Source organism: Heterodontus francisci, chromosome 44 (genome assembly GCF_036365525.1).
Source record: "Heterodontus francisci isolate sHetFra1 chromosome 44, sHetFra1.hap1, whole genome shotgun sequence".
Lineage (NCBI taxonomy): Eukaryota > Metazoa > Chordata > Chondrichthyes > Heterodontiformes > Heterodontidae > Heterodontus > Heterodontus francisci.
This window is the reverse complement of record NC_090414.1, coordinates 23,993,683-24,019,679: the sequence shown is the minus strand read 5'-3', so window position 1 is coordinate 24,019,679 and position 25,997 is coordinate 23,993,683. Positions and strand designations below refer to the sequence as shown.

Here is a 25,997-nt window from a genome sequence, read left to right as displayed (position 1 = left end):
GGGGGGATCAGTGAGGGGGGAGGCGGGGGGGGATCAGTGAGGGGGGAGGCGGGGGGGGGATCAGTGAGGGGGGAGGTGGGAGGTGGGGGGGGAATCAGTGAGGGGGGAGGTGGGGGAGGGGAATCAGTGAGTGGGGAGGTGGGGGGGAATCAGTGAGGGGGGGGTTTGGGGGGAATCAGTGAGGGGGGGGTTTGGGGGGGAATCAGTGAGGGGGGAGGTGGGGGGGGGAATCAGTGAGGGGGGAGGTGGGGGGATGATCAGTGATGGGGGAGGTGGGGGGATGATCAGTGAGGGGGGAGGCGGGGGGGGGATCAGTGAGGGGGGGATCAGTGAGGGGGGAGGTGGGGGGGGGGAGAATCAGTGAGGGGGGAATCAGTGAGGTGGAGGTGGGGGGATGATCAGTGAGGGGGGAGGTGGGGGGGGATCAGTGAGGGGGAGGTGGGGGGGAGAATCAGTGAGGGGGGGTTCAGTGAGAGGGGAGGTGGGGGGGGAGAATCAGTCAGGGGGGAATCAGTGAGGCCGGATCAGAGAGGGGGGAGGTGGGGGGGGATCAGAGAGGGGGGAGGTGGGGGGGGGATCAGTGAGGGGGGAGGTGGGGGGGGAAATCAGTGAGGGCGAAGGTGGGGGGGGGATCTGTGAGGGGGGAGGTGGGGGGGGGGATCAGAGAGGGGAGAGGTGGGGGGGGATCAGTGAGGGGGGAGGTGGGGTGGGGATCAGAGAGAGGGGAGGTGGGGGGGGGATCAGTGAGGGGGGGGATCAGAGAGGGGGGAGGGGCAGGGGGGAACGGGGCAGAGTGGGGGAGGGACGGGGGGAAAGTGCGGTAGGGGGAAGGAGCAGGGAGGTAGAGGGGGGACGGGGAGGGGGGACGGAGGACGGAAGGTGTGAAGCGGGACGGAGGGAATGAGGACAGAAGGGAAGAGGGGGACGGAGGGAGGGGAGATGGAGGGGGGAGGGGCTGAGGGGGGACAGAGAGGGGGAGGAGGGCGGGGGACTGAGGGAAGGAGGGGGGACAGTGGGAGGGGGCAGAGGGAGGAAGGGAGGTGGGGGGGATCAGTGAGGGGGAAGGTGGGGGGGGGAATCGGTGAGGGGGGAGCTGGGCGGGAGGTGGGGGGGGAAATCAGTGAGGGGGAAGGTGGGGGGGGGGAAATCGGTGAGGGGGGAGGTGGGGGGGGGAAATCAGTGAGGGGGAAGGTGGGGGGGAGGAGCAGTGAGGGGGGAGGTGGGGGGGGAAATCAGTGAGGGGGAAGGTGGGGGGGGGATCAGAGAGGGGGGAGGTGGGGGGGGGGAGAATCAGTCAGGGGGGTATCAGTGAGGGGGGAGGTGGGAATCAGTGAGGGGGGGGGATCAGTGAGGGGGGGGTGGGGGGGGGATCAGTGAGGGGAGGTGGGGGGGGGATCAGTGAGGGGGGATCAGTGAGGGGGGAGGTGGGGGGGGATCTGTGAGGGGGGAATCAGTGAGGCCGGATCAGAGAGGGGGGAGGTGGGGGGGGATCAGAGAGGGGGGAGGTGGGGGGGGGGATCAGTGAGGGGGGAGGTGGGGGAGAAATCAGTGAGGGCGAAGGTGGGGGGGGGATCTGTGAGGGGGGGATGGTGGGGGGGGGATCAGAGAGGGGAGAGGTGGGGGGGGATCAGTGAGGGGGGAGGTGGGGTGGGGATCAGAGAGAGGGGAGGTGGGGGGGGGATCAGTGAGGGGGGGGATCAGAGAGGGGGGAGGTGGGGGGGGGAGAATCAGTCAGGGGGGTATCAGTGAGGGGGGAGGTGGGAATCAGTGAGGGGGGGGGGGATCAGTGAGGGGGAGGTGGGGGGGGGATCAGTGAGGGGAGGTGGGGGGGGGGATCAGAGAGGGGGGAGGTGGGGGGGGGATCAGTGAGGGGGGATCAGAGAGGGGGGAGGTGGGGGGTGGATCAGAGAGGGGGGAATCAGTGAGGGGGGAGGTGGGGGGGCATCAGTGAGGGGGGTGGTGGGGGGGGCATCAGTGAGGGGGGATCAGAGAGGGGGGAGGTGGGGGGGGATCAGTGAGGGGGGAGGTGGGGGGGGGAGAATCAGTGAGGGGGGAATCAGTGAGGGGGAGGTGGGGGGGAGAATCAGTGAGGGGGGGTATCAGTGAGGAGGAGGTGGGGGGGGGATCTGTGAGGGGGGAATCAGTGAGGCCGGATCAGAGAGGGGGGAGGTGGGGGGGGATCAGAGAGGGGGGAGGTGGGGGGGGGATCAGTGAGGGGGGAGGTGGGGGGAGAAATCAGTGAGGGCGAAGGTGGGGGGGGGATCTGTGAGGGGGGAGGTGGGGGGGGATCAGAGAGGGGAGAGGTGGGGGGGGATCAGTGAGGGGGGAGGTGGGGTGGGGATCAGAGAGAGGGGAGGTGGGGGGGGGATCAGTGAGGGGGGGGATCAGAGAGGGGGGAGGGGCAGGGGGGAACGGGGCAGAGTGGGGGAGGGACGGGGGGAAAGTGCGGTAGGGGGAAGGAGCAGGGAGGTAGAGGGGGGACGGGGAGGGGGGACGGAGGATGGAAGGTGTGAAGCGGGACGGAGGGAATGAGGACAGAAGGGAAGAGGGGGACGGAGGGAGGGGAGATGGAGGGGGGAGGAGCTGAGGGGGGACAGAGAGGGGGAGGAGGGCGGGGGACTGAGGGAAGGAGGGGGGACAGTGGGAGGGGGCAGAGGGAGGAAGGGAGGTGGGGGGGATCAGTGAGGGGGAAGGTGGGGGGGGGGAATCGGTGAGGGGGGAGCTGGGCGGGAGGTGGGGGGGGGGAAATCAGTGAGGGGGAAGGTGGGGGGGGGGGGAAATCGGTGAGGGGGGAGCTGGGGGGGGGGAAATCGGTGACGGGGGAGGTGGGGGGGGAGCAGTGAGGGGGGAGGTGGGGGGGGGGAAATCAGTGAGGGGGAAGGTGGGGGGGAGGAGCAGTGAGGGGGGAGGTGGGGGGGGAAATCAGTGAGGGGGAAGGTGGGGGGGGGGATCAGAGAGGGGGGAGGTGGGGGGGGGGAGAATCAGTCAGGGGGGTATCAGTGAGGGGGGAGGTGGGAATCAGTGAGCGGGGGGGGGGATCAGTGAGGGGGAGGTGGGGGGGGGATCAGAGAGGGGGGAGGTGGGGGGGGGGATCAGTGAGCGGGGATCAGAGAGGGGGGAGGTGGGGGGTGGATCAGAGAGGGGGGAATCAGTGAGGGGGGAGGTGGGGGGGCATCAGTGAGGGGGGTGGTGGGGGGGGCATCAGTGAGGGGGGAGGTGGGGGGGGGGAATCAGTGAGGGGGGAGGTGGGGGGGGGATCAGTGAGGGGGGAGGTGGGAGGTGGGGGGGGATCAGTGAGGGGGGGAGGTGGAGGGGGATCAGTGAGGGGGGAGGTTGGGGGGGGCGATCAGAGGGGGGAGGTGGGGGGGGATCAGTGATGGGGGGTTCAGTGAGGGGGGGTCAGTGAGGGGGGAATCAGTGAGGGGGGAATCAGTGAGGGGGGAGGTGGAGGGTGGGGATCAGTGAGGGGGGAGGTGGGGGGGGATCAGTGAGGGGGATCAGAGAGGGGGGAGGTTGGGGGAGGATCAGAGATGGGGATCAGAGAGGGGGGAGGTGGGGGGGGGATCAGAGAGGGGGGAGGTGGGGGGGGGGATCAGTGATGGGGGAGGTGGGGGGATCAGAGAAGGGAGAGGTGGGGGGATCAGAGAGGGAGGAGGGGCAGAGGGAGGGACGGGAATGGGGCGGGGGGGGAACGGGGCAGTGTGGGGGAGGGACGGTGGGAAAGTGCGGTAGGGGGAAGGAGCAGGAGGGGGAACGGTGGAGGAGGGAGGGAGGGGGACAGGAGGAAGGAGGTGGAGGGGGACGGAGGGAATGAGGACAGAAGGGAAGGGGGACGGAGGAAGGGGAGATGGAGGGGGGAGGAGCTGAGTGGGGACAGAGAGGGGGAGGGGGCGGGTGACTGAGGGAAGGAGGGGGGACAGTGGGAGGGGGGTGGGGGGATCAGTGAGGGGGGAGGTGGGGGGGGGAATCAGTGAGGGGGGAGGTGGGGGGGGATCAGTGAGGGGGAGGTGGGGGGGGATCAGTGAGGGGGGAATCGGTGAGGGGGGGAATCAGTGAGGGGGGGAGGTGGGGGGGAACAGAGAGGGGGGAGGTGGGGGGGGATCAGTGAGGGGGGAATCGGTGAGGGGGGGAATCAGTGAGGGGGAAGGTGGGGGGGAACAGAGAGGGGGGAGGTGGGGGGATCAGATAGGGGGGAATCAGTGAGGGGGGAACAGAGAGGGGGAGGTGGGGGGTGGATCAGTGAGGGGGGAGGTGGGGGGGGATCAGTGAGGGGGGAATCAGTGAGGGGGGAGGTGGGGGGGGATCAGTGCGGGGGGAGGTGGGGGAGGTGGGGGTGATCAGTGAGGGGGGAGGTGGGGGGGGATCAGTGCGGGGGGAGGTGGGGGAGGTGGGGGTGATCAGTGAGGGGGGAGGTGGGGGGATCAGTGAGGGGGGCAGTGGGGGGGGATCAGTGAGGGGGGAGGTGGGGGAGGTGGGGGGTGATCAGTGAGGGGGGAGGTGGGGGGGATCAGTGAGGGGGGAGGTGGGGGGGGATCAGAGAGGGGGCAGGTGGGGGGGTGATCAGTGAGGGGGGAGGTGGGGGGGGGATCAGAGAGGGGGGAGGTGGGGGAGGATCAGAGAGGGGGGAGGTGGGGGAGGATCAGAGAGGGGTGAGGTGGGGGGGGGATCAGAGAGGGGGGAGGTGGGGGGGGGATCAGAGAGGGGGGAGGTGGGGGGGGGATCAGAGAGGGGGGAGGTGGGGAGAGGATCAGAGAGGGGGGAGGTGGGAGGGGCTCAGAGAGGGGGAGATCAGTGAGGGGGGATCAGAGAGGGGGGGGATCAGTGAGGGGGGAGGTGGGGGGGACGTCAGAGAGGGGGGAGGTGGGGGGGATCAGAGAAGGGGGAATCAGTGAGGGGGGATCAGAGAGGGGGAATCAGTGAGGGGGTAGGTGGGGGGGGAATCAGTGAGGGGGGAGGTGGGGGGGATCAGTGAGGGGGGATCAGTGAGGGGGGGATCAGTGAGGGGGAGGTGGGGAGCTGGGGGGCATCAGTGAGGGGGGAGGTGGGGGGGATCAGTGAGGGGGGAGGTTGGGGGGGATCAGTGAGGGGGGAATCAGTGAGGGGGGAGGTGGGGGGGGGATCAGTGAGGGGGGAATCAGGGAGGTGGGGGGGATCAGTGAGGGGGGAGGTGGGGGGGATCAGTGAGGGGGGAGGTGGGGGGGGATCAGTGAGGGGGGAGGTGGGGGGGGGATCAGAGAGGGGGGAGGTGGGGGAGGATCAGAGAGGGGGGAGGTAGGGGGAGGATCAGTGAGGGGGGTGGGGAGGGGATCAGAGAGGGGGGTATCAGTGAGGGGGGAGGTGGGGGGGATCAATGAGGGGGGAGGTGGGGGGGGGGATCAGTGAGGGGGGAATCAGTGAGGGGGGGATCAGTGAGGGGGGGATCAGTGAGGGGAGTGGTGGGGGGGGATCAGTGAGGGGGGAGATGGGGGGGATCAGTGAGGGGGGAATCAGTGAGGGGGGGGGTATCAGTGAGGGGGGAGGTGGGGGGGGGGAATCAGTGAGGGGGGAGGTGGGGGATCAGTGAGGGGGGAGGTTGGGGGGGATCAGTGAGGGGGGAATCAGTGAGGGGGGAATCAGTGAGGGGGGAGGTGGGGGGGGATCAGTGAGGGGGGAATCAGGGAGGTGGGATCAGTGAGGGGGGTATCAGGGAGGTGGGGGGGATCAGTGAGGGGGGAGATGGGGGGGATCAGTGAGGGGGGAGGTGGGGGGGGATCAGAGAGGGGGGAGGTGGGAGGTAGGGGGAGGATCAGTGAGGGGGGAGGTGGGGAGGGGATCAGAGAGGGGGGTATCAGTGAGGGGGGAGGTGGGGGGGATCAATGAGGGGGGAGGTGGGGGGGGGATCAGTGAGGGGGGGGATCAGTGAGGGGAGTGGTGGGGGGGGATCAGTGAGGGGGGAATCAGTGAGGGGGGGGATCAGTGAGGGGGGGGATCAGTGAGGGGGGAGGTGGGGGATCAGTGAGGGGGGAGGTGGGGGGGATCAGTGAGGGGGAGGTGGGGGGATCGGTGAGGGGGGAGGTGGGGGTGGATCAGAGAGGGGTGAGGTGGGGGGGGGATCAGAGAGGGGTGAGGTGGGGGGGGAATCAGAGAGGGGGTAGGTGGGGGGGGGATCAGAGAGGGGGGATGTGGGGGGGGATCAGTGAGGGGGGAGGTGGGTGGGATCAGAGAGGGAGGAGGGGCAGAGGGGGGGACGGGAATGGGGCGGGGGGGGAACGGGGCAGTGTGGGGGAGGGACGGTGGGAAAGTGCGGTAGGGGGAAGGAACAGGAGGGGGAACGGTGGAGGAGGGAGGGAGGGGGACAGGATCAAGGAGGTGGAGGGGGGACGGAGGACGGAAGGGGTGAAGCGGGACGGAGGGAATGAGGACAGAAGGGAAGGGGGGACGGAGGGAGGGGAGATGGAGGGGGGGGGGCTGAGGGGGAACAGAGAGGGGGAGGGGGGCGGGGGACTGAGGGAAGGAGGGGGGACAGTGGGAGGGGGCAGAGGGAGGGAAGAGAGAGGGTTCAATGAGTTCGGGAGCAGCGGGAGAAGGGGGAGATGGAGCCTCAACTCCAGGAGCAGTCATTATGGAGTCAATGCCAGTGGAGGGAGAGGGTGCGAGTTGTATTAAAATGATAGGAATGGGAGGACTGAGGGATGGTGTGAAAGGTAACGGAGGTTTGGAGGTTGAGGTAGTGATTGGGTGCAGTCGGCCTGTAGGAATTGGATGGTGATTATTGAATATATGGTGAGACAGGGTCCAATGTAGGCCAATAATGGATCAATAGGAAGTCAGCTATAACAGGGTGCAGATTGCAGTGTTTTGGACGAGTGAGAGTCTGTGGAGTTGGGGTGTTCTTTGGAATAGAATTAGAGAACGGTTACAGCACATGAGAAGGCCATTTGGCCCATTTTCTCCATGCTGACTCTCTGCAAGCACACCTCACCCAGTCCCACTCTCCCCCACCTTGAAATTCGACACTATCCTCCTCACAGTTCACAGAGCTTCCAAGTTTTGCATCATTCGGCAATTTTGAAAACGTGCCCTGTACACCCAAGTCCAGGTCATTAAAATATATCAGGGAAAGCAGGGGTCTCAACCCCGAAGCCTATAAACCTTCCCGCAGTCCGGAAAAAACAAGGGTTCACCACTACTCCCCATTCCTGTCACTCAGCCAATTTCCTACTCATGCTCTCACTGTTTGCTGACAAGCCTATCATGTGCAACTTTATCAAACACCTTTTGGCAATCGAATAGTAGAGGCCCAGTGGGTGACAAAGAATGGATCAGGGTTTCAGTGACACAGGGACTGGAAAGTTGGATAGAAGGTAATGTCAGTGACTATCAGATATCACACCAACCATTCTGTACCTCTCCTGAAACAAACAAACTCATCTCTCACATTGATGACCAGTATGATTAAGGCATTGTTCAGTTCTTTATGTAAAGTATAATTTGTACAGTTTTTGGGCATGAATGAGGTACGAATATTAACTCTGACTGTTGGTAGTGGTCGGCAAACTGCTGGAAGCAGCAACACAATAAATACGTTTGGCAACCTCTGGGGGTAGAGGATCCATCTGTCAGTGAATGGGAAGGGGTTTAATCCATTTGGGATTGTGTACAGTGCGAGTGAATGGGAAGGGGTTTGGATCCATTGGATTGTGTACAGTGGGAGAGAATGGGAAGGGGTTTGGATCCATTGGGATTGTGTACAGTGGGAGTGAATGGAAGGGGTTTAATCCATTTGGGATTGTGTACAGTGGGAGTGAATGGGAAGGGTTTGGATCCATTGGGATTGTGTACAGTGGGAGAGAATGGGAAGGGGTTTGATCCATTTGGGATTGTGTACAGTGGGAGTGAATGGGAAGGGGTTTGGGTCCATTGGGATTGTGTACGGTGGGAGTGAATGGGAAGGGGTTTGGATCCATTGGGATTGTGTACAGTGGGAGAGAATGGGAAGGGGTTTGATCCATTTGGGATTGTGTACAGTGGGAGTGAATGGGAAGGGGTTTGGGTCCATTGGGATTGTGTACAGTGGGAGTGAATGGGAAGGGGTTTGATCCATTTGGGATTGTGTACAGTGGGAGTGAATGGGAAGGGGTTTGATACATTTGGGATTGTGTACAGTGGGAGTGAATGGGAAGGGGTTTGATCCATTTGGGATTGTGTACAGTGGGAGTGAATGGGAAGGGGTTTGATCCATTTGGGATTGTGTACAGTGGGAGTGAATGGGAAGGGGTTTGATCCATTGGGATTGTGTACGGTGGGAGTGAATGGGAAGGGGTTTGATCCATTGGATTGTGTACGGTGGAGTGAATGGGAAGGGGTTTGATCCATTTGGGATTGTGTACAGTGGAGTGAATGGGAAGGGGTTTGATCATTTGGGATTGTGTACAGTGGAGTGAATGGGAAGGGGTTTGATCCATTTGGGATTGTGTACAGTGGGAGTGAATGGGAAGGGTTTGATCCATTGGATTGTGTACGGTGGGAGTGAATGGGAAGGGGTTTGATCCATTTGGATTGTGTACGGTGGGAGTGAATGGGAAGGGGTTTGATCCATTGGATTGTGTACGGTGGGAGTGAATGGGAAGGGGTTTGATCCATTGGGATTGTGTACGGTGGGAGTGAATGGAAGGGGTTGATCCATTGGGATTGTGTACGGTGGGAGTGAATGGGAAGGGGTTTGATCCATTGGGATTGTGTACGGTTGGGAGTGAATGGGAAGGGGTTTGATCCATTGGGATTGTGTACAGTGGGAGTGAATGAGAAGGGGTTTGATCCATTTGGGATTGTGTACAGTGGGAGTGAATGGGAAGGGGTTTGATCCATTTGGGATTGTGTACGGTGGGAGTGAATGGGAAGGGGTTTGGGTCCATTGGGATTGTGTACGGTGGGAGTGAATGGGAAGGGGTTTGGGTCCATTGGGATTGTGTACGGTGGGAGTGAATGGGAAGGGGTTTGATCCATTGGGATTGTGTACAGTGGGAGTGACTGGGAAGGGGTTTGATCCATTGGGATTGTGTACAGTGGGAGTGAATGGGAAGGGGTTTGGGTCCATTGGGATTGTGTACGGTGGGAGTGAATGGGAAGGGGTTTGGGTCCATTGGGATTGTGTACGGTGGGAGTGAATGTGAAGGGGTTTGATCCATTGGGATTGTGTTTGTGTCTGTCAAGCTGTGCCAAATGAAATTACATTTTCTGTGCAATTATAACTTCCTTGTAAAATCTTTTATTGTTTATTTTACAGTATTTCTCTGTCTCCTGTGTTCAAGTGTAAAGCTCCGAGTGTCCAGTCCAGGAGTCTGCCCGTCGATCCTCGGGGTTATCCTTCCTTTCAATGCCAGTGGGCAGCAGCCATGCCCATGAGGGTCACCAACACTCCCGGACACTGATCCCAGGCTCCCGGACACTGATCGCCCAGGCAGGCGGGGTTGCTGTTACCCTGGGGGGGGGGGGGGGGTGCGGGGGAGACCCGTCCCTGGGGCGGGGTCAGCCGATTAGCCTTTCAAACCCTACTGAGAGTCTGCCCACTCACTTCCTGGTCAGACCTGCATGGTCCAAAGAGATGTTAGACTTGTGACGGGATTTCCTGATGGATCCTCAAACTTTCCAGTTCAATGTATTTTTTTTCAGTGCAGAGTAGAAAAGGACAGCCGGAAAAATACACAGGATTAATCCCCAACGAGTTCCTCCCAGGCTTCCGAGTTGAGGAGGAGATTAATTTCCCCGCAAGTGTGTCCAGTCTATTTCCTCTGTGTGTGGGCACAGCTTAAAAACAAGAGTACCCACTTATTGATGCCAGTTAACCCCGAGGTTTCATACACCAGTCAGTGGTCGAGGTGAATAGGATCGATACATTTAAGGGGGAAGCTGGATAAACATGAGGGAGAAAGGAATAGAGGGATAGGGTGGTAGGGTGAGATGGAGAGGGGGTGAGAGGAGGCTCATGTGGAGGAGAAACACCAGCACGTATTGGATGGGCCGAATGGCCAGATTCTGTGCTGTACATTTGATGTAAATCTTTGTCAGCCTCTTGCAGTAAAGCTGGACTCTCAGTGAAACGGTCTTTCACTCATTACCCGTAGTTTAATATAAGCTGTTCACCGGAACACAAACTTGACTGTCTGGAATTATCTGATGTTTCTCACGGCACAGCCTAATCTCCAACCTCTGGAAGGGCCTCGTCACTCTTTACTGAGTGCTGGTCGGGGGGATACTGGCCGACTGCGGAGTGCCCAGGACCAGCGGTCAGTCTGTAAACAGTCAGACGCAGGCGGCTGCCTCCCCTCAGAGTGCATCCTCATCGACCTCCTCGAGGCTGCTGATGAAGTGGGACGGGTAGTCGAGGCCGTGATCCTCAGCGTATCGTCGCCACCGGATGTCGTCACTCGCGTGTGTGATGTAACGCTCACCAAAACGGGTCTCGAAATCCCGCAGATCCAACCAGGTCTGAAAATCCTGTGAGGGAGAGAATGGGGGAGAGAGAGAGAGAGAGAGAGGGGGAGAGGGGAGGGAGAGACAAGGGGGAAATCGAAGGAAGGGAGAGAGAAGGGAAAGGGGGAAGAGAGAATATGGGAAGGAGTGAGTGAGAGAGAGAGAGAGAAGAGAGCAGAGAGAGAGGGAGGTGGAGAGGGAGAGAGAAGGGGGAAGGAAGGGAGAGAGAAGGGAAAGGGGGAGAGAGAATATGGGAAGGAGTGAGTGAGAGAGAGAAGAGAGCAGAGAGAGAGCGAGGGGGAGAAAGACGATAGAGAGAAAGAGAGACAAACAAAAAAGAGAGAGAGAGAGCAGTGACACAGATTGAGAGACAGGTTAGTCATTTTGACCTGCAGTTTGGGGAAATGTTTTTTTTTGGTCTTTGTAAAGTTTTCAGAATAAAGAGTTTGGAAGTGACCACAGTCGATGCGAGTTACTGATCCCCGCCACCCCCCCGCCCCCCCCCACCCCGTTCCCACCACCTCCCCCCCCCCGGTCCCACCCCCCCGCCCCCCCCACCCCGGTCCCACCCCCCCCCCCCCCCCCCGGTCCCACCCCCCCCCCCCCCCGCCCACCCCACCCCCGAGGCGGCAGTGAACCTGCTATTCTGTTAAAAGTGCAGTTCAGTAATCCTCCCATCCTTCCGTGGAGAGATGGTGTGTTCATTGTGTTTGTGGAGAGGTTTGTGCTCCATTCAACTTACCTGAAGCCACAAGTGGCTGAGAGCCTTGTCCACACTATGTCGGGTTCTGATGTTTACCTGCAGCAGGTTATTTATCAGTTCAATGGCTGCAAACACAGAGAGAGATTCAGACAATGAATGAGTTAACACTGAGTGCTCACGCTGAAGCTTGGCCTGAACAAACCCCCTCCCCTGCATCGCTCTCACTTACCCCCCAGTGAAACCTCCCTCCAGGGGCTGGGCGGATACATGAAGTCAGCGTTCTGGATCTGATCGTTGATATCCTCGTCCTCATTGAAGGGGAAGGTGCCGCTGAGGCTGACGTAGACAATGACGCCCACCGACCACATGTCCAGCGACCGGTTGTACCCCTTGCTTCGCAGGACCTCCGGGGCCAGGTAAGCTGGCGTGCCCACCACCGACCTCCGGAACGACTTCTCGCCAATGATCCGCGCAAAGCCAAAGTCGCAGAGCTTGACCTGGGGGAAAGGGTCAGCTGATGCCAGGAGGACGTTCTCGGGCTTCAAGTCACAGTGGACAATGTTCTTGAAGTGGAGATGGCGAAGAGCTTCCAGGATCTGCAGGGAGGGAGAGAGAGAGTGTGAGAGAGAGAGAGTGGGAGAGAGAGTGAGATAGAGAGAGAGAGAGAGAGAGAGAGTGAGAGTGGGAGAGAGAGTGAGAGAGGGAGATTGGAACTCAGTACTGCGGGCACTGGGTTATAATTTCACCTCCTTCCAATCACTTTTCCTCACGGCCGCACCCCCCTCGATAGCAGCTCCCGGTGCGTGGGTGCATGTCGGGAATCACACGCTGCCTGAGGGTGATCACCAGGCCACATCATTCATTCTTACCAGTCTCACACCCCACTTCCCCGACCACACTTAACCCCAGGATCAGCGGGACCCGCGATGCCCCACTTGGTCGAATTGCCGGGTTGGTGTCCAAGCTGCGGCTGCCAGGCCCGGAACCCGAAGGGACCCCACCCACCTACCTGGGTGGTCAGGAATTTGGTCAGTCTCTCCGGAAGCCGGCTGTTCTCGCTCGACAGGATCATCTCCAACATGTCCCCATGCAGCTTCTCCATCACCACAAAGACCCTGTCAGGAGTCTCGAACATGGCATCCAAGTTCACCACTCCTGCGTGTCGGAGGTTCTGCAGAGAGAGAGGTTAGATACAGAGTAAAGCTCCCTCTACACTGTCCCCATCAAACACTCCCAGGACAGGTACAGTACGGGGTTAGATACATAGTAAAGCTCCCTCTACACTGCCCCAATAAACACTCCCAGGACAGGTACAGTACGGGGTTAGATACAGAGTAAAGCTCCCTCTACACTGTCCCCAATAAACACTCCCAGGACAGGTACAGCACGGGGGGTTAGATACAGAGTAAAGCTCCCTCTGCACTGTCCCCATCAAACACTCCCAGGACAGGTACAGTACGGGGTTAGATACAGAGTAAAGCTCCCTCTACACTGTCCCCATCAAACACTCCCAGGACAGGTACAGTACGGGGTTAGATACATAGTAAAGCTCCCTCTACACTGCCCCAATAAACACTCCCAGGACAGGTACAGCACGGGGGGTTAGATACAGAGTAAAGCTCCCTCTGCACTGTCCCCATCAAACACTCCCAGGACAGGTACAGTACGGGGGTTAGATACAGAGTAAAGCTCCCTCTGCACTGTCCCCATCAAACACTCCCAGGACAGGTACAGTACGGGGGTTAGATACAGAGTAAAGCTCCCTCTACACTGTCCCCATCAAACACTCCCAGGACAGGTACAGCACGGGGGGTTAGATACAGAGTAAAGCTCCCTCTACACTGTCCCCATCAAACACTCCCAGGACAGGTACAGTACGGGGGTTAGATACAGAGTAAAGCTCCCTCTACACTGTCCCCATCAAACACTCCCAGGGGATAGTAAACAGGGGAGCCAATTTGTGCACAGTAAGCTCCCACAAACACTGTCCAATCATCTGTTTTTAGTGATGTTGGTTGAGGGATAAATATTGGCCCCAGGACACCGGGGAGAACCCCCCTGCTCTTCTTCCAATAGTGGCCGTGGGATCTTTTACACCCACCCGAGAGGGCAGACAGGGCCTCGGTTTAATGTCTCATCTGAAAGACGGCACCTCCGACAGTGCAGCACTCCCTCAGTACTGACCCTCCGACAATACAGCACTCCCTCAGTATTGACACTGGGAATGTGGGCCTCTATTATGGGGCTCAGGTCTCTGCAGTTGGGTCTCGAACCCATGAGCTTCTGACTCAGAGCCGAGAGAGAGAGAGAGTGCTATGCACTGTGTCACCAAACCTAGCCAACCCTGCGGAGAGGAGGGGTGAGGCGTGAACATGTTTGGTGAGGCACAAATGAGGGAAGAGTTTCGGGGCTGCAGACGTTGTCAGCGATGCTGCCGGGCAGGAATGGATGACGAGTCAGAGGGAGAGTGTCTCACAGGTGGAGTTAGTTCTGTGCCTACCTGCAAGATGGCCACCTCATTCCGTAGCTGACTCTCCTGTTTGGTTGGAAACCGTAACTTGTCAATGACTTTGATTGCGACATCCCGGCCCGATTTCCTGTGTTTCCCTGTAAAGGGGCAGAAAAGGAGCAGGAAAAGCTGTTAATATTGTCCAAAAGGGGATGCTGTTTATATCTGGAGTCCCTCCCTCTCCAGCATTACAACTCTACAGCACCTTTAACACCCCCTCTGACAGTGCGGCACTCCCTCAGTACTGACCCTCCGACAGTGCAGCACTCCCTCAGTACTGACCCTCCGATAGTGCGGCACTCCCTCAGTACTGACCCTCCGACAGTGCGGCACTCCCTCAGTACTGACCCTCCGACAGTGCGGCACTCCCTCAGTACTGACCCTCCGACAGTGCAGCACTCCCTCAGTACTGACCCTCCGACAGTGCGGCACTCCCTCAGTACTGACCCTCCGACACTCCCTCAGTACTGACCCTCCGACAGTGCAGCACTCCCTCAGTACTGACCCTCCGACAGTGCGGCACTCCCTCAGTACTGACCCTCCGACAGTGCGGCACTCCCTCAGTACTGACCCTCCGACAGTGCGGCACTCCCTCAGCACTGACCCTCCGACAGTGCGGCACTCCCTCAGCACTGACCCTCCGACAGTGCGGCACTCCCTCAGTACTGACCCTCCGACAGTGCGGCACTCCCTCAGTACTGACCCTCCGACAGTGCGGCGCTCCCTCAGTACTGACCCTCCGACAGTGCGGCGCTCCCTCAGTACTGACCCTCTGACAGTGTGGCACTCCCCCTGAACTGACCCTCCGACAGTGCGGCACTCCTTCAGTACTGACCCTCCGACAGTGCGGCACTCCCTCAGTACTGACCCTCCGACAGTGCGGCACTCCCTCAGTACTGACCCTCCGACAGTGCGGCACTCCCTCAGTGTCTTGGTGTTAGGGGGTTGGGGGAAACATTAGTCAGAGCTCCTGCTACTCATGAGACTCAGTGACACTTCCTTTGATGTCTTTTTGTGTGGGAACCGGGTGCAAACTAGCTGGGCTGCGATGCCACCCGTGGTCGAAAGACCTGGTGGCAGTCACAGCCTGGGCTCAACAAATAGACCAGGCCCCCTTGGGCAGGTTCCAGTAGGGGGAGTGGGTGCCCTCCACAGCGAGAGGGAGCACGGTTCACAGCATTCCCCCAGTTCCTCACCTCCATAGACAACTCCAAACTGTCCCGATCCCAAAACCTCATCTGGGAATATCTGATAAACAACACTGATATCCTGTGAGGGGCAAAGAGAGAGAGTGTCAGAGATCGAGAGAGTGTGTCAGACACCGAGCGAGAGACAGACAGAGGGCGACGGACACAGAGGAAGTGGGGGGGACGGACACAGAGGAGGGGGGGACGGACACAGAGGAGGGGGGGACGGACACAGAGAAGGGGGGGACGGACACAGAGTAGGGGGGGACGGACACAGAGAAGGGGGGGACGGACACAGAGTAGGGGGGGACGGACACAGAGTAGGGGGGGACGGACACAGAGAAGGGGGGGGACGGACACAGAGAAGGGGGGGGACGGACACAGAGAAGGGGGGGACGGACACAGAGAAGGGGGGTACGGACACAGAGAAGGGGGGGATGGACACAGAGAAGGGGGGATGGACACAGAGAAGGGGGGATGGACATAGAGAAGGGGGGTACGGACACAGAGAAGGGGGGTACGGACACAGAGAAGGGGGGGATGGACACAGAGTAGGGGGGGACGGACACAGAGTAGGGGGGGACGGACACAGAGAAGGGGGGGACGGACACAGAGAAGGGGGGGACGGACACAGCCATTTTCAGGTTCATGTGAATTAACTGAATAAATTGATTAGCTTGAAAGAGGATAATCGTGTTAGGTCATGTGTGTATTGCACTGTGGTTTATAAGCAAGAGGGAGCCGGAGAGAATGACACATGCAGGACTGAACAGTGAAAGCAAGAGCAACATGAATGAGGCTCACAGACACAATCCCTCACATCGACACTGCACCCCACACACCCCCTCCCTCAATCCAATCAGCCCACATCTGCTGCTGGAAACAGGGGTACAAAGACATACCGTGGTTCCCCGCAATTGGGAGCTGGAGTCTGAGGTGGGGACGGGAGAGAGAGAGAGAGAAGAGAAGAGCCGTTAGTTATCCATCATCTTGTTTCATCACCGTGCTCATCAAATCCCTCCCGCCAGACAAGTACTCACCGGGCTCTTTGTGGGGCCCTGTTTGGCTGCCAGTGTTGGTCTGAGGGGCGACAGGCATCAGGGCCTGCCTGATGGCTCTCTCCCAGGCCCGGGCCACGCCGGAGCCCAGGACTGCCCCCGGCTGGGTCTGGGTCGAGACATGTAGGTTCTCACCCACATAGTAAGTGTCGAAGTCGGTGACCAGCTCGAAGCAGTGAGGGGTGCTGTCTGGTGGCAGGTTGCAGAATTCCTGGGCGGACTTCACCAGGAGGATCTCGGACAGCGGGAATTCCTGCAGGGAGAGAAGGAGGAGGAGGAGCATCATCCTGAACGGAATGGTGAAGCAACCCAGAGCAGAACATCAGGACTCTCCTCAATGACCCCGTGACCTGCGGAAAGCGACCACTTTGCTCAACTGACGAGCGGGAGGGGGACAACTTACTTTGTAAAACTTGCTCCCGGTTTCATTCTGATACAGAGTGATACACTTGCTGTCCAGTCTCCAGTAATGTCGTTTCCTCTGTAATGGAGTGCAAAAACATCAGAAAACTAAACCAACGACAGAGTTACACAGTGAGTGACCCTCACCCTGAATAAACAGTGATTCTGTACAGTTACACAGTGAGTGACCCTCATCCTGAATAAACAGTGACACTGTACAGTTACACAGTGAGTGATCCTCACCCTGAATAAACAGTGACTCTGTACAGTTACACAGTGAGTGATCCTCACCCTGAATAAACAGTGACTCTGTACAGTTACACAGTGAGTGATCCCCACCCTGAATAAACAGTGACTCTGCACAGTTACACAGTGAGTGATCCTCACCCTGAATAAACAGTGACTCTGTACATTTACACAGGGAGAAACCCTCACCCTGAATAAACAGTGACTCTGTACAGTTACACAGTGAGTGACCCTCACCCTGAATAAACAGTGATTCTGTACAGTTACACAGTGAGTGACCCTTACCCTGAATAAACAGTGACTCTGTACAGTTACACAGTGAGTGATCCTCACCCTGAATAAACAGTGACTCTGTACAGTTACACAGTGAGTGATCCTCACCCTGAATAAACAGTGACACTGTACAGTTACACAGTGAGTGATCCTCACCCTGAATAAACAGTGACTCTGTACAGTTACACAGTGAGTGATCCTCACCCTGAATAAACAGTGACTCTGTACAGTTACACAGTGAGTGATCCCCACCCTGAATAAACAGTGACTCTGTACATTTACACAGGGAGAAACCCTCACCCTGAATAAACAGTGACTCTGTACAGTTACACAGTGAGTGATCCTCACCCTGAATAAACAGTGACTCTGTACAGTTACACAGTGAGTGATCCTCACCCTGAATAAACAGTGACTCTGTACATTTACACAGGGAGAAACCCTCACCCTGAATAAACAGTGACTCTGTACAGTTACACAGTGAGTGATCCTCACCCTGAATAAACAGTGACTCTGTACAGTTACACAGTGAGTGACCCTCACCCTGAATAAACAGTGATTCTGTACAGTTACACAGTGAGTGACCCTTACCCTGAATAAACAGTGACTCTGTACAGTTACACAGTGAGTGATCCTCACCCTGAATAAACAGTGACTCTGCACAGTTACACAGTGAGTGATCCTCACCCTGAATAAACAGTGACTCTGTACAGTTACACAGTGAGTGATCCTCACCCTGAATAAACAGCGACTCTGTACAGTTACACAGTGAGTGATCCTCAATCTGAATAAACAGTGACTCTGTACAGTTACACAGTGAGTGATCCTCACCCTGAATAAACAGTGACTCTGTACAGTTACACAGTGAGTGACCCTCACTCTGAATAAACAGGGACTCTGTACAGTTACACAGTGAGTGATCCTCACCATGAATAAACAGTGACTCTGTACAGTTGCACAGTGAGTGAACCTCACCTTGAATAAACAGTGACTCTGTACAGTTACACAGTGAATGATCCTCACCCTGAATAAACAGTGAATCTGTACAGTTACACAGTGACTGATCCTCACCCTGAATAAACAGTGACTCTGTACAGTTACACAGTGAGTGATCCTCACCCTGAATAAACAGTGATTCTGTACAGTTACACAGTGAGTGACCCTCACCCTGAATAAACAGTGATTCTGTACAGTTACACAGTGAGTGACCCTTACCCTGAATAAACAGTGACTCTGTACAGTTACACAGTGAGTGATCCTCACCCTGAATAAACAGTGACTCTGTACAGTTACACAGTGAGTGATCCTCACCCTGAATAAACAGTGACACTGTACAGTTACACAGTGAGTGATCCTCACCCTGAATAAACAGTGACTCTGTACAGTTACACAGTGAGTGATCCTCACCCTGAATAAACAGTGACTCTGTACAGTTACACAGTGAGTGATCCCCACCCTGAATAAACAGTGACTCTGCACAGTTACACAGTGAGTGATCCTCACCCTGAATAAACAGTGACTCTGTACATTTACACAGGGAGAAACCCTCACCCTGAATAAACAGTGACTCTGTACAGTTACACAGTGAGTGACCCTCACCCTGAATAAACAGTGACTCTGTACAGTTACACAGTGAGTGACCCTCACCCTGAATAAACAGTGATTCTGTACAGTTACACAGTGAGTGACCCTTACCCTGAATAAACAGTGACTCTGTACAGTTACACAGTGAGTGATCCTCACCCTGAATAAACAGTGACTCTGCACAGTTACACAGTGAGTGATCCTCACCCTGAATAAACAGTGACTCTGTACAGTTACACAGTGAGTGATCCTCACCCTGAATAAACAGCGACTCTGTACAGTTACACAGTGAGTGATCCTCAATCTGAATAAACAGTGACTCTGTACAGTTACACAGTGAGTGATCCTCACCCTGAATAAACAGTGACTCTGTACAGTTACACAGTGAGTGACCCTCACTCTGAATAAACAGGGACTCTGTACAGTTACACAGTGAGTGATCCTCACCATGAATAAACAGTGACTCTGTACAGTTGCACAGTGAGTGAACCTCACCTTGAATAAACAGTGACTCTGTACAGTTACACAGTGAATGATCCTCACCCTGAATAAACAGTGAATCTGTACAGTTACACAGTGACTGATCCTCACCCTGAATAAACAGTGACTCTGTACAGTTACACAGTGAGTGATCCTCACCCTGAATAAACAGTGATTCTGTACAGTTATACAGTGAGTGACCTTCCCCCTGAATAAACAGTGACTCTGTACAGTTACACAGTGAGTGACCCTCACCCTGAATAAACAGTGACTCTGTACAGTTACACAGTGAGTGATCCTCACCATGAATAAACAGTGACTCTGTACAGTTGCACAGTGAGTGAACCTCACCTTGAATAAACAGTGACTCTGTACAGTTACACAGTGAATGATCCTCACCCTGAATAAACAGTGACTCTGTACAGTTACACAGTGAGTGATCCTCACCCTGAATAAACAGTGACTCTGTACAGTTACACAGTGAGTGATCCTCACCCTGAATAAACAGTGACTCTGCACAGTTACACAGTGAGTGATCCTCACCCTGAATAAACAGTGACTCTGTACATTTACACAGGGAGAAACCCTCACCCTGAATAAACAGTGACTCTGTACAGTTACACAGTGAGTGATCCTCACCCTGAATAAACAGTGACTCTGTACAGTTACACAGTGAGTGACCCTCACCCTGAATAAACAGTGATTCTGTACAGTTACACAGTGAGTGACCCTTACCCTGAATAAACAGTGACTCTGTACAGTTACACAGTGAGTGACCCTCACGCTGAATAAACAGTGACTCTGCACAGTTACACAGTGAGTGACCCTCACCCTGAATAAACAGTGACTCTGTACTGTTACACAATGAGTGATTCTCAAACTGAATAAACAGTGACTCTGTACTGTTACACAGTGAGTGATCCTCACCCTGAATAAACAGCGACTCTGTACAGTTACACAGTGAGTGACCCTCACCCTGAATAAACAGTGACTCTGTACAGTGAGTGATCCTCACCCTGAATAAACAGTGACTCTGTACAGTTACACAGTGAGTGATCCTCACCCTGAATAAACAGTGACTCTGTACAGTTACACAGTGAGTGACCCTCACCCTGAATAAACAGTGATTCTGTACAGTTACACAGTGAGTGATCCTCACCCTGAATAAACAGTGATTCTGTACAGTTACACAGTGAGTGACCCTCACCCTGAATAAACAGTGATTCTGTACAGTTACACAGTGAGTGACCCTCACCCTGAATAAACAGTGACTCTGTACAGTTACACAGTGAGTGACCCTTACCCTGAACAAACAGTGACTCTGTACAGTTACAGTGAATGATCCTCACCCTGAATAAACAGTGACTCTGCACAGTTACACAGTGAGTGACCCTTACCCTGAATAAACAGTGACTCTGTACAGTTCCACAGTAAATGATCCTCACCCTGAATAAACAGTGACTCTGTACAGTTACACAGTGAGTGATCCTCACCCTGAATAAACAGTGACTCTGTACAGTTACACAGTGAGTGACCCTCACCCTGAATAAACAGTGACTCTGTACAGATACACAGTGAGTGATCCTCGCCCTGAATAAACAGTGACTCTGTACAGTTGCACAGTGAATGACCATCACCCTGAATAAACAGTGACTCTGTACAGTTACACAGTGAGTGATCCTCACCCTGAATAAACAGTGACTCTGTACAGTTACACAGTGAGTGACCCACACCCTGAATAAACAGTGACTCTGTACAGTTACACAGTGAGTGATCCTCACCCTGAATAAACAGTGACTCTGTACAGTTACACAGTGAGTGATCCTCACCCTGAATAAACAGTGACTCTGTACAGTTACACAGTGAGTGATCCTCACCCTGAATAAACAGTGACTCTGCACAGTTACACAGTGAGTGACCCTCAACCTGAATAAACAGTGACTCTGTACAGTTACACAGTGAGTGACCCTCACCCTGAATAAACAGTGACTCTGTACAGTTACACAGTGAATGATCCTCATCCTGAATAAACAGCGTCTCTGCACAGTTACACAGTGAGTGACCCTCACCCTGAATAAACAGTGATTCTGTACAGTTACACAGTGAGTGATCCTCACCCTGAATAAACAGTGACTCTGTACAGTCACACAGTGAATGATCCTCATCCTGAATAAACAGTGATTCTGTACAGTTACACAGTGAGTGATCCTCACCCTGAATAAACAGTGACTCTGTACAGTTACACAGTGAGTGATTCTCACCCTGAATAAACAGTGACTCTGTACAGTTACACAGTGAGTGATCCTCACCCTGAATAAACAGTGACTCTGTACAGTTACACAGTGAGTGACCATCACCCTGAATAAACAGTGACTCTGTACAGTTACACAGTGACTGATTCTCACCCTGAATAAACAGTGACTCTGTACATTTACACAGTGAGTGACACTCACCCTGAATAAACAGTGACTCTGTACAGTTACACAGTGAATGATCCTCACCCTGAATAAACAGTGACTCTGTACAGTTACACAGTGAGTGACACTCACCCTGAATAAACAGTGACTCTGTACAGTTACACAGTGAGTGATCCTCACCCTGAATAAACAGTGACTCTGCACAGTTACACAGTGAGTGATCCTCACCCTGAATAAACAGCGTCTCTGCACAGATCCACAGTGAGTGATCCTCACCCTGAATAAACAGTGACTCTGCACAGTTACACAGTGAGTGACCCTCACCCTGAATAAACAGTGACTCTGTACTGTTACACAGTGAGTGATCCTCACCCTGAATAAACAGCGACTCTGTACATTTACACAGTGAGTGATCCTCACCCTGAATAAACAGTGACTCTGTACAGTTACACAGTGAGTGATCCTCACCCTGAATAAACAGTGACTCTGTACAGTTACACAGTGAGTGATCCTCACCCTGAATAAACAGTGACTCTGTACAGTTACACAGTGAGTGATCCTCACCATGAATAAACAGTGACTCTGTACAGTTACACAGTGAGTGATCCTCACCATGAATAAACAGTGACTCTGTACATTTACACAGTGAATGACACTCACCCTGAATAAACAGTGACTCTGTAGTTACACTATGAGTGACCCTCACCCTGAATAAACAGTGACTCTGTACAGTTACACAGTGAGTGACCCTCACCCTGAATAAACAGTGATTCTGTACAGTTACACAGTGAGTGACCCTTAACCTGAATATACAGTGACTCTGGACAGTTACACAGTGAGTGATCCTCACCCTGAATAAACAGCGTCTCTGCACAGATCCACAGTGAGTGATCCTCACCCTGAATAAACAGTGACTCTGCACAGTTACACAGTGAGTGACCCTCACCCTGAATAAACAGTAACTCTGTACTGTTACACAGTGAGTGATCCTCAACCTGAATAAACAGTGACTCTGTACATTTACACAGAGAGTGATCCTCACCCTGAATAAACAGTGACTCTGTACATTTACACAGTGAATGACACTCACCCTGAATAAACAGTGACTCTGTAGTTACACAGTGAGTGAACCTCTCCCTGAATAAACAGGGACTCTGTACAGTCACACAGTGAGTGACATTCACCCTGAATAAACAGGGACTCTGGACAGTTACACAGTGAGTGATCCTCACCCTGAATAAACAGTGACTCTGTACAGTTACACAGTGAGTGATCCTCACCCTGAATAAACAGTGACTCTGTACAGTTACACAGTGAGTGATCCTCACCCTGAATAAACAGTGACTCTGTACAGTTACACAGTGAGTGACCCTCACCCTGAATCAACAGTGATTTTGTACAGTTACACAGTGAGTGACGCTTACCCTGAATAAACAGTGACTCTGTACAGTTACACAGTGAGTGACCCTCACCCTGAATAAACAGTGACTCTGTACAGTTACACAGTGAGTGACCATCACCCTGAATAAACAGTGACTCTGTACAGTTACACAGTGAGTGATCCTCACCCTGAATAAACAGTGACTCTGTACTGTTACACAATGACTGATTCTCACCCTGAATAAACAGTGACTCTGTACAGTTACACAGTGAGTGACCCTCACCCTGAATAAACAGTGACTCTGTACTGTTACACAATGACTGATTCTCACCCTGAATAAACAGTGACTCTGTACAGTTACACAGTGAGTGATCCTCACCCTGAATAAACAGTGACTCTGTACATTTACACAGTGAGTGACCCTCACCCTGAATAAACAGTGACTCTGTACAGTTACACAGTGAGTGATCCTCACCCTGAATAAACAGTGAATCTGTACAGTGAGTGATCCTCACCCTGAATAAACAGTGACTCTGTACATTTACACAGTGAGTGACACTCACCCTGAATAAATAGTGACTCTGTACAGTTACACAGTGAGTGATCCTCACCCTGAATAAACAGTGACTCTGTACAGTGAGTGACACTCACCCTGAATAAACAGTGACTCTGTACAGTTACACAGTGAGTGACCCTCACCCTGAATAAACAGTGACTCTGTACAGTTACACAGTGAGTGACCCTCACCCTGAATAAACAGGGACTCTGTACAGTCACACAGTGAGTGACAATCACCCTGAATAAACAGGGACTCTGTACAGTTACACAGTGAGTGACCCTCACCATGAATAAACAGTGACTCTGTACTGTTACACAATGACTGATTCTCACACTGAATAAACAGTGACTCTGTACAGTTACACAGTGAGTGACCCTCACCCTGAATAAACAGGGACTCTGTACAGTCACACAGTGAGTGACATTCTCCCTGAATAAACAGGGACTCTGCACAGTTACACAGTGAGTGATCCTCACCCTGAATAAACAGCGACTCTGTACATTTACACAGTGAGTGATCCTCACCCTGAATAAACAGTGACTCTGTACAGTTACACAGTGAATGATCCTCACACTGAATAAACAGTGTCTCTGTACAGTTACACAGTGAGTGACCATCACCCTGAATAAACAGTGACTCTGTACAGTTACACAGTGCGTGATCCTTACCCTGAATAAACAGTGACTCTGTACAGTTACACAGTGAGTGACCCTCACCCTGAATAAACAGTGATTCTGTACAGTTACACAGTGAGTGACCCTCACCCTGAATAAACAGTGACTCTGTACAGTTACACAGTGAGTGACCCTTACCCTGAATAAACAGTGTCTCTGTACAGTTACACAGTGAGTGACCCTTACCCTGAATAAACAGTGACTCTGTACAGTTACACAGTGAGTGACATTCACCCTGAATAAACAGGGACTCTGTACAGTTACACAGTGACTGATCCTCACCATGAATAAACAGTGACTCTGTACAGTTACACAGTGAGTGATCCTCACCCTGAATAAACAGTGACTCTGTACAGTTACACAGTGAGTGATCCTCACCCTGAATAAACAGCGACTCTGTACAGTTACACAGTGAGTGATCCTCAATCTGAATAAACAGTGACTCTGTACAGTTACAGTGAGTGATCCTCACCCTGAATAAACAGTGACTCTGTACAGTTACACAGTGAGTGATCCTCATCCTGAATAAACAGTGACTCTGTACAGTTACACAGTGAGTGATCCTCACCCTGAATAAACAGTGACTCTGTACAGTTACACAGTGAGTGATCCTCACCATGAATAAACAGTGACTCTGTACAGTTGCACAGTGAGTGACCCTCACCCTGAATAAACAGTGACTCTGTACAGTTACACAGTGAGTGATCCTCACCCTGAATAAACAGTGACTCTGTACAGTTACACAGTGAGTGATCCTCACCATGAATAAACAGTGACTCTGCACAGTTACACAGTGAGTGACCCTCAACCTGAATAAACAGTGACTCTGTACAGTTACACAGTGAGTGACCCTCACCCTGAATAAACAGTGACTCTGTACATTTACACAGTGAGTGACCCTCACCCTGAATAAACAGTGACTCTGTACAGTTACACAGTGAGTGACCCTCACCCTGAATAAACAGTGACTCTGTACAGTTACACAGTGAGTGATCCTCACCCTGAATAAACAGTGACTCTGTGCAGTTACAGTGAGTGATCCTCACCCTGAATAAACAGTGACTCTGTACATGTACACAGTGAGAGACCCTCACCCTGAATAAACAGTGACTCTGTACAGTTACACATTGAGTGATTCTCACCCTGAATAAACAGTGACTCTGTACAGTTACAAAGTGAGTGATCCTCACCCTGAATAAACAGTGGCTCTGTACAGTTACACAGTGAGTGACCCACACCCTGAATAAACAGTGACTCTGTACAGTTACACAGTGAGTGATCCTCACCCTGAATAAACAGTGACTCTGTACATTTACACAGTGAGTGACACTCACCCTGAATAAACATTGACTCTGTACAGTTACACAGTGAATGATCCTCACCCTGAATAAACAGTGTCTCTGTACAGTTACACAGTGAGTGATCATCACCCTGAATAAACAGTGACTCTGCACAGTTACACAGTGAGTGATCCTCACCCTGAATAAACAGTGACTCTGCACAGTTACACAGTGAGTGATCCTCACCCTGAATAAACAGTGACTCTGTACATTTACACAGTGAGTGATCCTCACCCTGAATAAACAGTGACTCTGTACTGTTACACAGTGAGTGACCCTCACCCTGAATAAACAGTGACTCTGTACTGTTACACAGTGAGTGATCCTTACCCTGAATGAACAGCGACTCTGTACATTTACACAGTGAGTGATCCTCACCCTGAATAAACAGTGACTCTGTACAGTTACACAGTGAATGACACTCACCCTGAATAAACAGTGACTCTGTAGTTACACTGTGAGTGACCCTCACCCTGAATAAACAGTGACTCTGTACAGTTACACAGTGAGTGACCCTCACCCTGAATAAACAGTGACTCTGTACAGTTACACAGTGAGTGATCCTCACCCTGAATAAACAGTGATTCTGTACAGTTACACAGTGAGTGACCCTTAACCTGAATATACAGTGACTCTGTACAGTTACACAGTGAGTGAACCTCACCCTGAATAAACAGGGACTCTGTACAGTCACACAGTGAGTGACATTCACCCTGAATAAACAGGGACTCTGTA

The 25,997-nt window shown here is 54.0% G+C and overlaps 1 protein-coding gene across 1 annotated transcript in view; it reads right to left on the bottom strand.

The window, feature by feature from the left end:
- Window positions 1-9,241: 9,241 nt before the first annotated feature.
- LOC137355843 (serine/threonine-protein kinase D3-like) overlaps window positions 9,242-25,997 on the bottom strand; it is a 94,097-nt gene continuing 77,341 nt past the window's right edge. Inside the window, exons 9-17 of the mRNA XM_068021421.1 lie at window positions 16,313-16,390; window positions 15,892-16,162; window positions 15,754-15,782; window positions 14,861-14,933; window positions 13,656-13,762; window positions 12,165-12,326; window positions 11,385-11,751; window positions 11,195-11,280; window positions 9,242-10,476 (exon numbers count right to left, since the gene is read on the bottom strand). Of these exons, the coding sequence (XP_067877522.1) occupies window positions 10,306-10,476; window positions 11,195-11,280; window positions 11,385-11,751; window positions 12,165-12,326; window positions 13,656-13,762; window positions 14,861-14,933; window positions 15,754-15,782; window positions 15,892-16,162; window positions 16,313-16,390 (1,344 nt within the window). The 3' untranslated portion in view covers window positions 9,242-10,305. The remainder of the gene's footprint in view (window positions 10,477-11,194; window positions 11,281-11,384; window positions 11,752-12,164; window positions 12,327-13,655; window positions 13,763-14,860; window positions 14,934-15,753; window positions 15,783-15,891; window positions 16,163-16,312; window positions 16,391-25,997) is intronic.